General features: G+C 32.6%; 1 protein-coding gene across 3 annotated transcripts in view; it reads left to right on the top strand.

Annotated features, from left to right (window-relative positions):
* The window catches only part of ACAP2 (ArfGAP with coiled-coil, ankyrin repeat and PH domains 2), a 155,110-nt gene that overhangs the window by 116,971 nt on the left and 25,607 nt on the right, over nt 1-12,532 (top strand). For all 3 annotated transcript variants that reach the window (XM_029939606.1, XM_029939608.1, XM_029939607.1), the window contains 3 exons: nt 5,917-5,968; nt 7,249-7,349; nt 7,872-7,977. In XM_029939606.1, coding sequence (XP_029795466.1) covers nt 5,917-5,968; nt 7,249-7,349; nt 7,872-7,977 — 259 coding nt within the window. The remainder of the gene's footprint in view (nt 1-5,916; nt 5,969-7,248; nt 7,350-7,871; nt 7,978-12,532) is intronic.

Genomic DNA, 12,532 nt, shown 5'->3' on the forward strand with positions numbered 1-12,532 from the left:
CAGAATCTGAAGCAGGTTTTGGCTCTGAGCTGTCAGCACAGAGCCCAATGTGGGGTTCACATTCACAAACTATTGAGATCATGACCTAAGCCAAAGTTGACTGAGCCACCCAGATGCCCCATAAGCATGGACCTTTCATTTTTAATTTTTTGTTTCATGAATTCTATTGATTGGCATAGATAATAAAATGTAACTAAAATCAAGTAGGGAATAACTATTAAATTCTGAATTGTACATCTATTACCTTCCACTTAAAAAGTGGAAAAGACCAGGCCTTTGAAAATGAAGCTGCTTTTTAAAGGAGATGTCATCTAATTATAGTGGGATGACATTACTGATGATAATCATGGATCATATTTCAACACCCTGAGTTTTAGTAAAGAAATGAAGGTGCAGAGAGGTGGTTACTCATTGATCCCACGGCTGGTTTGTGATAAGACCAAGGCCCCAAACCTAGCATTTAAAACATTTTGCTATGGAAATTTCATATAAATTTGTGTTTGAATGAAACAGAATATATCAAATACTTTTAAAATAGCTTGAATACTTTTAAAAAACTTCCTAGTCTTTTACATTATTAGGAAAAATTATGGATAGATAGCAAATTATTTCATTTTCATGTCTTTTTTAAAAGAGCATTTTCATGAAACTACCAGTAAAAAGGAGTCTCTTAAGGATTATAGCATATAAACTTTATATAAAAGTCTTCACAAAAACAAAAATCTAAGCCTTGTAACAAGTTTTAGATATTTTCTAGGTCAGTAACTGTGAAAGGGAGAAGAAATAAAATTTTAAATGTCATTTAGAATTTTCTAATGTTTTTTATTTTAAAAATTTGGAATATATCTTAAATTTCTTATATGATATTTATAAAAATCTAATTTCAGGAAATACTTGCAAATACTTTCTCTTTACTTATATATGACTTTGGAGTTTGCCTTACTTCTCTAGTGCTTTCTCTAGCTTGACTTAATATATTCTATTATTCTATTTAATATATTCTATTATATTCTTGGAATAAAAGTCTGCATTTGTGATATTTGTACCTTAACTTTAAAAATCTAGGATTCTAGCTATTCAAGCATAAAGATTTTTCTACCTACCGTTTAAGTATCTTCTTTAAATTGTCTCTAGTTTTTGGAAACATTTTCTCTTATAGTCACTGTAGGGTACCAATTGTATGAGGACAAATTTGCCATTATCTATTGTTTATGGAATAGTGGCATGTAATATTTTCAGAGCCAACATTTATTTAGTTAGTTAGTAGGTTATTTTTTATTTAAATTCCAGTTTGTTAACATAAGGTATAGTATTAGTTTCAGATGTACAGTTTGGTGATTCCATGCTTCATATAACACCCAGTGCTCATCACAAGTGGCTAATCATATTTTGTGTGATATGATTGAAAGAGTGTAAGCGGTGAGGGGTTTTATGTCTAATGTGAGTTGTTGAGTTTGTTTCTGGTTGGTTTCAGGTTTTTAGTTTGTAGTATCTCCTAAGATTTTTATATATCTATAATATATATTTTTCTGAAAACATGTAAGAAATACCAAAATTATCTTTCCGTATCAGGCCATCTTCTCAATGTGGCAGCTTCACCTCAGGCTCAGATCAGTGCCAGATGTATTACTCATACCTATATATTTATTGATTTTTATGATAAATTCAGAAAAGATGAATGAAGAAGGAAAATAATTAAGTACTAAGATTTTTTAGTAGTAAGCTAATAAAATGAATAAAGAAGCTGAATAATTACAAGCTATGCTCAGTCTTTGTTGAATGAGATAGAAAATATAGCTAAAAATATATGATGTATTATAGTTTCTTAAAGTACTCTATATATTGTAGGCACAGATATACATTTTATTTTTATTGGCTTTTTGTTATAAAATAAGAAGTGTATGTGTAGATTAAAGACACTCTGAAGTAAAGATACTCTAAATGTGGCCTTTGAATCTCTGCTGTCATTGATGGAAAGGGGGAGAGCAAGTGGGAGGTAGGTTTAGTTGGCTAATAATATTTTATAATCTTAATTCTTGACCCCATTTTCCTTATGAAAATTTTTCATTTATTTCAGGTTTATGAAGATATGTGTAGAGGGATTATTTTCCTTAATTTTTTGGGAGCAATTTACTAAGATGAGGAAAAGTGCTGTCTATATTTTATAGCTATCACTATAGAGGCATAAATAAATAATAGTAGAGGTATGCCCAACTGCACTAAGTCCTACCAGAACTTTTTATACCATAACAACTGAAGAAAATTTTTGAATATTTCTGAAATATTAACATTTCAGGTTCATAAGACTTGGAATTAATTGTGTAAATGCATACATGTATAAATTTGAGAACGACATGCAACAGATATTTTTGACTGTTAGGTTATGAGCTTAAGCTTGTTTCTTTAATTCTTGCTTTATTTTCATATCATGCTAGTCCTTTGCTTATTTTGCACATTTGCGTTTTCATTCTTTTACCACCTTTCCTTTATGTTTTAATCCTGCCCCATTTTTTCACATGACAGGAAAAAGCCCGATCATATCAGGTACCAAATGGCTTCCTTCCTCTCATTCCTGCCTTACTCCAGTTTCCTCTTTGGCATGAGAAAGCTCATAATTAACCTACATTTCAGTTGGATTACTTGCAATGGATATAATGTCTCATGTTTTAAATTGGGAAGAAAATATAAACATTTTATTTGAGGGAATTATCTTTTCATTGCCCATCTTCTCAATTTTTTTAATTTGGAAAAGAACATTTGATATATTTATAGTTACCTGATGAAGATATAGATGAGTAATATGAATGCCTTCATATCTTTTTTTTTTTTTAAGGGATGTAAGCCAGTAAATTCTTTTCAACTTTTTAAGCAATGACTATGAATTAGTCTTTTTGGTAATAGTCATATTAGAAAATATTTTTTAGTGTTTATTTTTGAGAGAGAGACAGAAGAGGAGCGGGGAAAGGGCAGAGAAAGAGGGAGACACAGAATTTGAAGCAAGCTCTAGGCTCCAAGCTGCCAGCACAGAGCCCACAGTGGACCTCAAACCCATGAACCATGAGATCATGGCCAGAGCTGAAGTTGGATGCTTAACTGACTGAGCCAACCCCATGAGGCACCCCTCATATTAGTTTTATTGAAAGAGAACATTGTCAATTTTTAGAGATTTTTTGTTTTATATTTTGGTCTTTTTCCTTGGGAAAAATTAAATTGAATTTGAAGACAGTAGCCATACATACTCAAGTTTTTAATTTTGTTAAATATTCACCTATTTGGCACATACATGAATAGTTTTAGTGAGAAAGCTTCTACAGATTTAGAAGTTTGACTTTTACATTATATTCCTGGTTTCAAGTGCAGTTCTAGGACTAGTGATCAAACATGGTAAAAGACACTTGATTTATTTTTTAATATATTTTTCCTTTACCCCCTGTTTTGTTATCTGGAAGCTCTCATAGGTATTTGAAAGTCAATAACATCTAATTGTTTATGAATTTAGTACTTTGGTCTAAGATCTTTACTGAATGATTTCAACTTGGGATGGATATAAAGTGCTGTATTATTTTTCTTAATGAACTGAGAAAATTTTCCTTTTTAATTGTTCATTCATTTATATTTATTTATTTATTTGAGAGGGAGGGAGAGAGAGTATCCCAGGCAGGCTCCATCCTTGATCCCACAAAATGTGAGATCACAGCCTGAGCTGAAATCAAGAGTCAGACGCTTAACTGACTGAGCCACCCAGGTGCTCCAAGAAAATTTCCTTTATACAAACAGTCTTTTGGCTTTGTGGTCTGCATTTGAATTTTGTAGAATATAGTGTAAGTGTCAGCATAGTGCTTTCTAAAGTTTGTCTTTTTATAATTTAATTATCTTTTGAAGTAGCTCCAAATTACAGAGAGCATGAGCTTGAAATAATATTTTATTCTATATACCATAGGCTATGAACTGTCTCATTTTTCACTTTGTTAGAGTTGTTAATAATAACTAGGATCATTCTATAGAAGCAATTTAAAAATTATATCTATTTTTCTTACCTGATTAAAGTTTTGATCAATGTAAATGAATGTAATTGACTCTTTTGTCTTTTTTTAATGGCAGAGGAGGAGAGACAGTATCATATAACATATAGATCTTCGTAACTAAACTTTTTTCTATGTGGGGTACTTTATGAATTTGTTCCTTAGGAAATGTCAAAATTAAGATGAATTTATAGTGTCTTCCCTGAGTGTACAAAAAACATGCTTATGTGAGGAGTCCCCCAGCAGCAGATAGATAGCAGGGGAATTGGGTTTCAGAAATATGTATAATCTGTACAGTTAATAACCAGAGGAAGTGATCTCTGACCAAAAAAGTTTTTATGTACTGTTTTCTTATTTTTAGAGGTTATTATTCTAAGATAACAGCAGTTCAAAAGAAATTTCTTTTTTAAAAAGACCTCAGAAGCATGAAAAGTTTACATGGCTCTAGGGGTGTTTTTCCATTGTGCAATAAAATGAGTTTTTTATCAAACTCTATAATATGATTACTATACTATAAACCATAATAACTGTTATTAGTATAGTTCACCATCCTTCAAATGATTTTTTACAAAACACTTTAATCACTACCAGAGATTGGTCCATTGCATGTCATCCCATGTGGCAGGGCTGCACCATTTTGTTTATTTACAGGTATTTTCTTTTAACATTTCTAACTAACTATGTGTCCCAAAGCAAAGAAACCCAGAAGTTCTTCCTTTTCTAGCCTGCCTCTTGATGATTTGCATTTAGAGGCAACTCACTTGGTTTTATCTAGATGCTTATTTAACAGATCTCTATTTTAATGGTAAAGGTGATACCTTTTTTAAGTAGCAAGAAAACCTAACAAACTGTCCAGCTTAAAATAGAAAAGCATCTAATCATTTCTCAGCTTTGGAGAATTAACTTAATTTTTTAAAATGGAAATTCTAAATATGTCTAAATACAATATCTAGTGCTTTGTATTAATATCAATGAAAAGGTAGAATCTCTTTCTGCTAATAGATTAATAACTAATGTTTACAATAGACATCATCTCACATGAAACTAATTTTAAAATAATGATTCAAATAGTTTTACCTTTCATGCTTGATGAGAATTTTTGCTTCCTTTTATGAATGGCTTTTGGCTATGATTTTTTTTTGTAAGTCTTTAGGTTCTTTTACTGTTTTAATAAATTAGAATTATGTCAATATTCCATACATAACTTTTTCTTCCCAAGACTATAGAAAGTAAATTGTTTGCTTTATAATTTATAAGAATGAGCAGAACAGTAGAAATAGGTGAATCATTTTTAGTAATAATTGTGATTATTCTGCTTAGAAATATATGAAAGCGAGGTCAAGTAAATTGGCAATTATATCTGTTGTTGGATATCAGTTCTAAATTGATTTAACTTCTTGTTTTGCTTAACAAATCAAATGCTTGCTGAATTCACTGCAGAAAGGTTGAAAACAAAGCACCATTTATTTCAGTATTTTACTGTGTACAAATGGATAGTCTTATTTACAACAAATTTCTTTCTACTTTATAACAGAAGCAGTCCTTTTGGGAAAAGATTTTAGTTCTTTTTGAGTAACCTCAAACTAAGTTTTTACTTTAAAACGATTATTTTGTGATAGCATAAAGGATAACTGCTGTTGTTAGGATATTTTTCTCTGACATAAAATGAACCAAAATACAGTAATCTTCCTAATCTGTGGTTTTAAAGTTATTTAAAATTGTTCTTAACTTTCCATAATTATCTCATCGACATCAGTCTATATAAAACACAACAAAACAATGTACATCTCAAAACATAATCAACATAAACTGATTTTCTTGTGCTTTCCCAAATATTTCTATCAACTGACATAAATTATGTTTATGAAAACTTAATCTGTTTTTATTTATTTAGACGCTGGTTTTCAATTCAGAACAATCAGTTGGTATACCAGAAAAAGTTTAAGGTAGGTGTTTTGTTAATGAAGTGAAAACCCAGTGAGTCCTCACTTTCAGTTGTCTGGTCATCTTGTAAATACTCCTGCATGTAAAGTTATCGCCATTGGTCTTATGTTTAGGCAAGTGTAAGAGGACGCAAAAGTGGAAAGTATCAGCTTTTGATTCTTAAAAGCAGAGTGATTTTGAATCCTGAATTCTTAACTTCCAGTTTTGAGATGGCTGTTTCTGTGTCCCAGGATTATTTTTTCTGTTTCTTCATGTTTCTTTGACCAGCAGTGTTACAGGACAGTATTGCCATTCCCTAGTACTATTTTGACTCTGAGGGAAAAATGCCTTTTAAGAAATATTACCTTAGGGCCAAAGGTGATAATATGGAAATGTTAAAAAATGACATTAAAATGTTAGCTTGAAGTAATTTAAATAGAAACCTCTAAATTTGTTAATGTTGTTTTTATACATTTCTTGAACCTTATTTTAAGGGCAAGGTATTTTTGTTTATTGGAAAGACATGCTAAGTAAGATTGCATGGGACTTGAGACTGTGAAAACTAATTAGGAAAAGAAACCCCAGCAGGTAATTGAGGACCTGAGTTTTACCTAGTGAGTCTTTGTGAATGATGTGTACACTGCACATTTTAAATATTCACTTTACTCTAGAGATATACAATCTGAAATTTAATTTGCTCAGTTCTGTGCTAGCAGGCTTATTCCACACAAGCCCTACTTAGTCTAACTCATTAGTTCATGGTTTCTTCTGCTCTGATAAACTTGGTTTTGAGTTTATATTTTTGTAAGTACTAGAAAAATGATAGAACCTTTCTCATTTTCTTAGGTATTTAAAGAATGTATATAGGCTTTTTTTAAAGTTACTTAAGTCTTGCCTATTAAAGTCTTCTTTTTTGAGGAAAGTAGCTTTTATCATATGTGTGTATGGGGGGGAGACCAGGAAAGTAATGAATATGAAAGAAAATGGAAGAAAATTAAAATTTACAGGATACTAACATTTATTGGGTACCTTTTAATTAATTACCAAATGTTAGCTCTTTATATCTATTTTTATTTTATCTTTGTACAGCAATTTTATGAGACACATAAAATTATGAACAAGACGAGTTTCCTTTTGTTATCTCTCTGTTGATAACCCCTATCTCTAATCTTAAATAAGATAAAATATAAATCTTTAAAACTTGACCCATTTATTCCAAGTAATATTTTTAAGTCCGTTATTATTGGTAGCAGTGTTGAAAAATGAAGTTGATAGAGATGGGAGTTTTGTTTCCTTGTTGTAGGATAACCCCACCGTAGTGGTGGAAGATCTCAGGCTCTGCACAGTGAAACACTGTGAAGACATAGAACGACGCTTCTGCTTCGAGGTAGTCTCTCCAACAAAGTAAGTGGTTTTAAAAAATAAGAGTTTCTGTGTCTTAAAGAACTTTACAGAGGAGAGAAAGATTTGTGTTTTACTTGTGATTATGTATGCTAAAGAGGAAAAAAGTGCTTTAAAGGTAAATTTTAATAATTAGTGATTACAGGTAACTCAGTCCAATATTTATATAACTTGTATCCAGGATCATTTTCTTTAAATTCCATAAAGACTATTGACGTGGCCATATGAAAACTTTTTAGCTGTCTTGATGGTGAACGAAAGTCATACATCAGATAAATTTCTCTGAAAAGTATCATTTCATATTTCTTCCCAGTAGAAAAAATTAGTGTTTTTTGGTAAGTTTGAAGTTTTTAAAAAAATGTACAGGAAGTTTTTATTTTTATTTTTAAAAGGCAGAATATACTGTCCTAAACCTTTCACTGGAAATTACTTTTTGTTAGAAGGTTATTAAATAGCAAAGTAAATCTTGTTATTATTTGGGGGGGTTAATTTAGTGTCTGAGAAAACAATGTTATTTCCTTCTAGAAGTTGTATGCTTCAGGCAGATTCTGAAAAGCTGCGCCAGGCGTGGATTAAAGCTGTTCAGACCAGTATTGCTACTGCTTATAGAGAGAAGGGTGATGAATCAGAGGTTAGTAAACCATACTGCAATACAAAATGATACATTTCCAGAAGCTTTTAATTTTAGTTGCAACATTATGTGATTATAACTTTCTTTTTTACGGAGCTTGAATTTTGTAAGTGAATGGGGTTTTACTATTAAAATCTAGATTCAATTCTCTTTGTTTCTCTTCACTTTATCATTTTATTTCAATATATGTTTAATTCAATATTTGAATATATGTCCTAGATTGACATATGGTATTATAAAATAAGTATTATTCTCCAAAATATTGTATTATGCTAATTAATAAAAGTTAGTAAAAAACAAAAGAATAGTAATTCATAAAAGAAAAAAGTAAGCTCAGTCTCTGGGTTGAAGTCTCGCTGGAGAAGACAAGCTGAATGTGGAGTCTTGGATCCACATAGTCTGGCTTCAGCTTCCCAGTGATTTTATAGATTCCTACGAGCAAGGGCATGAGTAAGTCTTGAGAAATGGAATTCACCAATTCCTCTAGTAACTTCTTGAAAATGAGGCATTTGTGAGTCCATGCATGTGTGAAAATGTCTTTATCCTCACATTTGTTTGATTAGTTGAGTGTTAGGTTTTTAGGTTGAAAATAATTATTCAGGGGTGTCTGGGAAGCTCAGTCAGTTAAGCATCCAACAGTTCATGAGTTCAAGCGTCACGTCGGGCTCTGTGCTGACAGCTCAGAGCCCAGAGCCTGCTTCAGATTCTGTGTCTCCCTCACTCTCTGCTCCTCCCCCACTCATACTCTTTATCTCTCTAAAAAATAAATAGTAAATAAACATCAAAAAATTTTTTTAAAGAAAATAATTATTCTTCAGAATTTTAACTGCATTGTTTTTCTAGTTTCCAACATTGCTGTTGGTCTTTCTTATTACTGATCTTTTTTGTACTGCACCTCTCCAATTTTTCTGTTTCTTTTTCTGGAGTTTCTGGACTAATCTTACGATTTTCTTACTTTTTTGTGTGTTTCTGCTCTACATTCTGGGAGATTTTCTCAGTTAATCTCCAAAGCCTTCTATTGAATATTTTAGTTCAGTCAGCACATACTAAATTCTAAGAGTTTCTTTTTGTTTGCTGAATGTTTATACATGTAGACCTCTCTTTTCTTCCTTGAAGCAGGGTTAGAGCTGTGGTTCTTAAACTTGGCTGCACAGGGTGATAACACAGATTTTTAAAAAATCGCAATACATAGGTCCCACCCCAGAACAAGTAAATGGAGTTGGGATCAAGGCATCACTTATTTGTAAAGCTTCCTATGTGATCTCCATGTACAGGCAATGTTCAGAGACATTGTGTCAGAGGTTTTTCTTGTCTATTTGGTGATCTGTTCTGGTTACAAGTTAAGGACTAAACACCTCTTTGGATGCTCTAAGAATGTAGTTTAGAGTGTTTGACCATGAGCCTCTCCGAAGTCTGGACCATTTGTTGAAAAACAACCAGCGTTAGGATCTTTGGAATCTTTTCAGTTGGTGTGATTTCCCATAAAAGACTCCCCAGTCTGCTGCATAGGAGTAAGGGGCTGCCGGGGGCTGGTTGCTAGGATCTCAGTATTCAGTGTTCATTTAATCCTCTGCCTTTCACCTTTCAGGTAAATTCCATTTAGAGACCCTCTGCTTTACTTCCTCAGAGAATAAAATAAACTCCTAGTCATTCGTGTTTATGTGTGGGAGCAGTCCCATAATGGCATAGGGTTGGGGAACACACCTTGGGATCTCACTGTTCCTTAAAGAGTCATTTCTCCCTCTTTGATTCTTGTTTCCAGGGTTAGCTGGAATAAATCCTTGAGCCCTTTGAGTATCATGTAATGTAAATTGACGAACTCAGATTTTTCTTACAACTATTGTAGGATTTGACTTTTGTCTGCTTAATTACTATTCATCCAACTGTCTTCCAGCCCTCAAAATTGTGTTGCTATTATTTGCTTTTCTATTCTATTTGTTTTTGTGGGCAAGTGCCTTTTTTTCCCTTTTTAACTAAAAAGACAATAGCTTCCTAAAGTAGATTATAGTCATTATTTCGTTTCATACCTAATAGTAATTTCTCAATATCCTCTATTACCTCTATTACCTTAATATCCTCTATCTACCCAGTCTATATTCAGATTCCCTGGTTGTCCTAAAAATGTCTTTTGCAACCTATTTACAAAGTATAATCTTATCTATGACTGGGCATTGCATCTGGTTGTTAATGTTCCTCAAGTTTTTCAGTCTAGAGCAAGGCTTTTTTTTTTTTTCATGACAGTAACTTGTTGAAGAGAGGTTAGTTGTTCCTATAGGATTCCAACTGATACAGTTACATCATAGGTGATGTGTATACTTCACGTTGTTACAGGAAAGACAAAATACTTGGTTATCCAATCATTACTAATGCTAAGATCAGCCTCTATGTGAAAATGAAGTGGACACATTGGATTAGAGAGATGACAGTATGACTCTCCCACTGTAAAGTTACATTCTCTTTTTCCCAGTCTTTGTTACTTTGTGTAGTAAATCAATTTTGTGTTACTTTGGTCCCATCAACCCTTCATGTAATGGTTTTACAGATGAATTTGTGATTTCATTAGGAATTGCAAAATTATAATTTTCTAATTCTGTCATCCCATCTATATTGGTTAACTTGAATTTTTATGTTACATACAGCCTTTATTTACCAACTGGAGTTATTTAGTTACTGTAATAAAATGCTTGTTTTTTTTACTTTTAATTACCACATTTGGTTAGTTTATTAGCTACCTTAAGTGGAGACAGATATCTAATTTTCTGGGTATCATTATAAACTCATGGAAACTTGTAAGTACAATAGGTCCCAATTAATTATAGTAATTATTCTTTTTTACAAAATTATTTGAGCATAGCTGACACTCAGTGATATATTAGTTTAAGGTAAAGAACACAGTGAATCAATACCTCTGTCCATTATCCTGTGTTCTCAAGTGCAGCTCCCATCTTCACTGTACAGTGTTACTCCTATACCATTGACTGTATTACCTGTGCTGTACCTTTTATCCCTGTGACTTACTCATTCCATAACTGGAAGCCTTCGTCTCCCATTCCCCTTCCTATTTTGCCCATTCCCCACCCCCGATCCCTCTGGCAACTATCGGTTTGTTGACTGTTCATAGGTCTGTTTCTTTGTTTGTTTATCTATTTGTTTTGTTTTTTATATTCTACATATATATGAAATCACATGGTATTTGTTTTTCTCTGTCTGACTTACTTCACTTAGCATAATACCCTCTAGTTCCATCCATCCATGTTGTCACAAATGGCAGGATCTCATCCCTTTTTATGGCTGCATAATACTCTAGTGTGTGTGTGTGTGTGTGTGTGTGTGTACACGTGTGTACACATGTATACACATTTTTATCCATTCATCTATCAGTGGATACATGGGCTGCTTCCATATCTTGGCTGTTGTAAATAATGCTGCGGTAAACATAGGGCTGCATATATCTTTTCAAATTAGTGTTTTCATTTTCTTTGAGGTAAATACCCAGTAGTGGAATTATTAGATCATATAATATTTCTCGTCTTAATTTTTTGAGAAACATCCATACTGTTTTATACAGTGGCTGTACCATTTACATTCCTACCAACCATGCACAAGGATTCTTTTTCTCCATATCCTTACCAACACTTACTATTTCTTGTCTCTTTGATTTTAGCTACTCTGACAGGTGTAAGGTGATAACCTCATTGTGGTTTTGATTTGCATTTCCCTGATGAGGCATCCATATTGGTAAGGAAGAAGTTAAATTGTCACTATTTGCAGATGACATGATACTATACTTAGAAAACCCTAAAGATTTCACCAAAAAATATAGGAAATAATAAGTGAATTCAGTAAAGTTTTAGATACAAAGTTAATATGCAGAAATTGGTTGTGTTTCTATATACTAATAATGAAATAGCAGAAAGAGAAATTAAGGAAACCATTTCATTTATGTACAAAAAAGAATAAAATACCTGGAATAAACTTTAAAAAAATGTTATTCATTTATTTTGAGAGAGAGAAGAGAGATGGAGAGAGGGATAACCCCAAGCAGGCCCCATGCTGTCAGAGCAGAGCTTGCAGGGGAGCTTGGACCTATGAACCATGAGAGCATGGCCTGACCCAAAACTGAGAGTAAGACACTCAACTGACTGAGCCACCCAGGTGCCTCACTCAGGAATAAATTTAACCAAGAAGGTGAAAGATCTGTACTCTGAAAACTATAAAACACTGATAAAGAACTGGAAGAGAACACAAATGGAAAGATATTACATGCTCATGGATTGGAAGAATTAATATTGTTAAAATGTTCATACTACCCAAAGCAAGCTATAGATTTAGTACAATCCCAATAGTCAAAATACCAACAGGAATTTTCATGGAACTAGAACAAATAATACTAAAATTTGTATGGGACTGTAAGCGATCCTGAATAACTGAAGCAATCTTATGAAAGAAGAACAAAGGTAGAGTTATCAATCCCAGATTTCAAGGTATACTCCAAAGCTGTAGTAATCAAAACAGTATGGCACTGGCACAAAAATAGACACACGCATCAATGGAA

This window comes from Suricata suricatta, chromosome 5 (assembly GCF_006229205.1).
Source record: "Suricata suricatta isolate VVHF042 chromosome 5, meerkat_22Aug2017_6uvM2_HiC, whole genome shotgun sequence".
Classification (NCBI taxonomy): Eukaryota; Metazoa; Chordata; class Mammalia; order Carnivora; family Herpestidae; genus Suricata; species Suricata suricatta.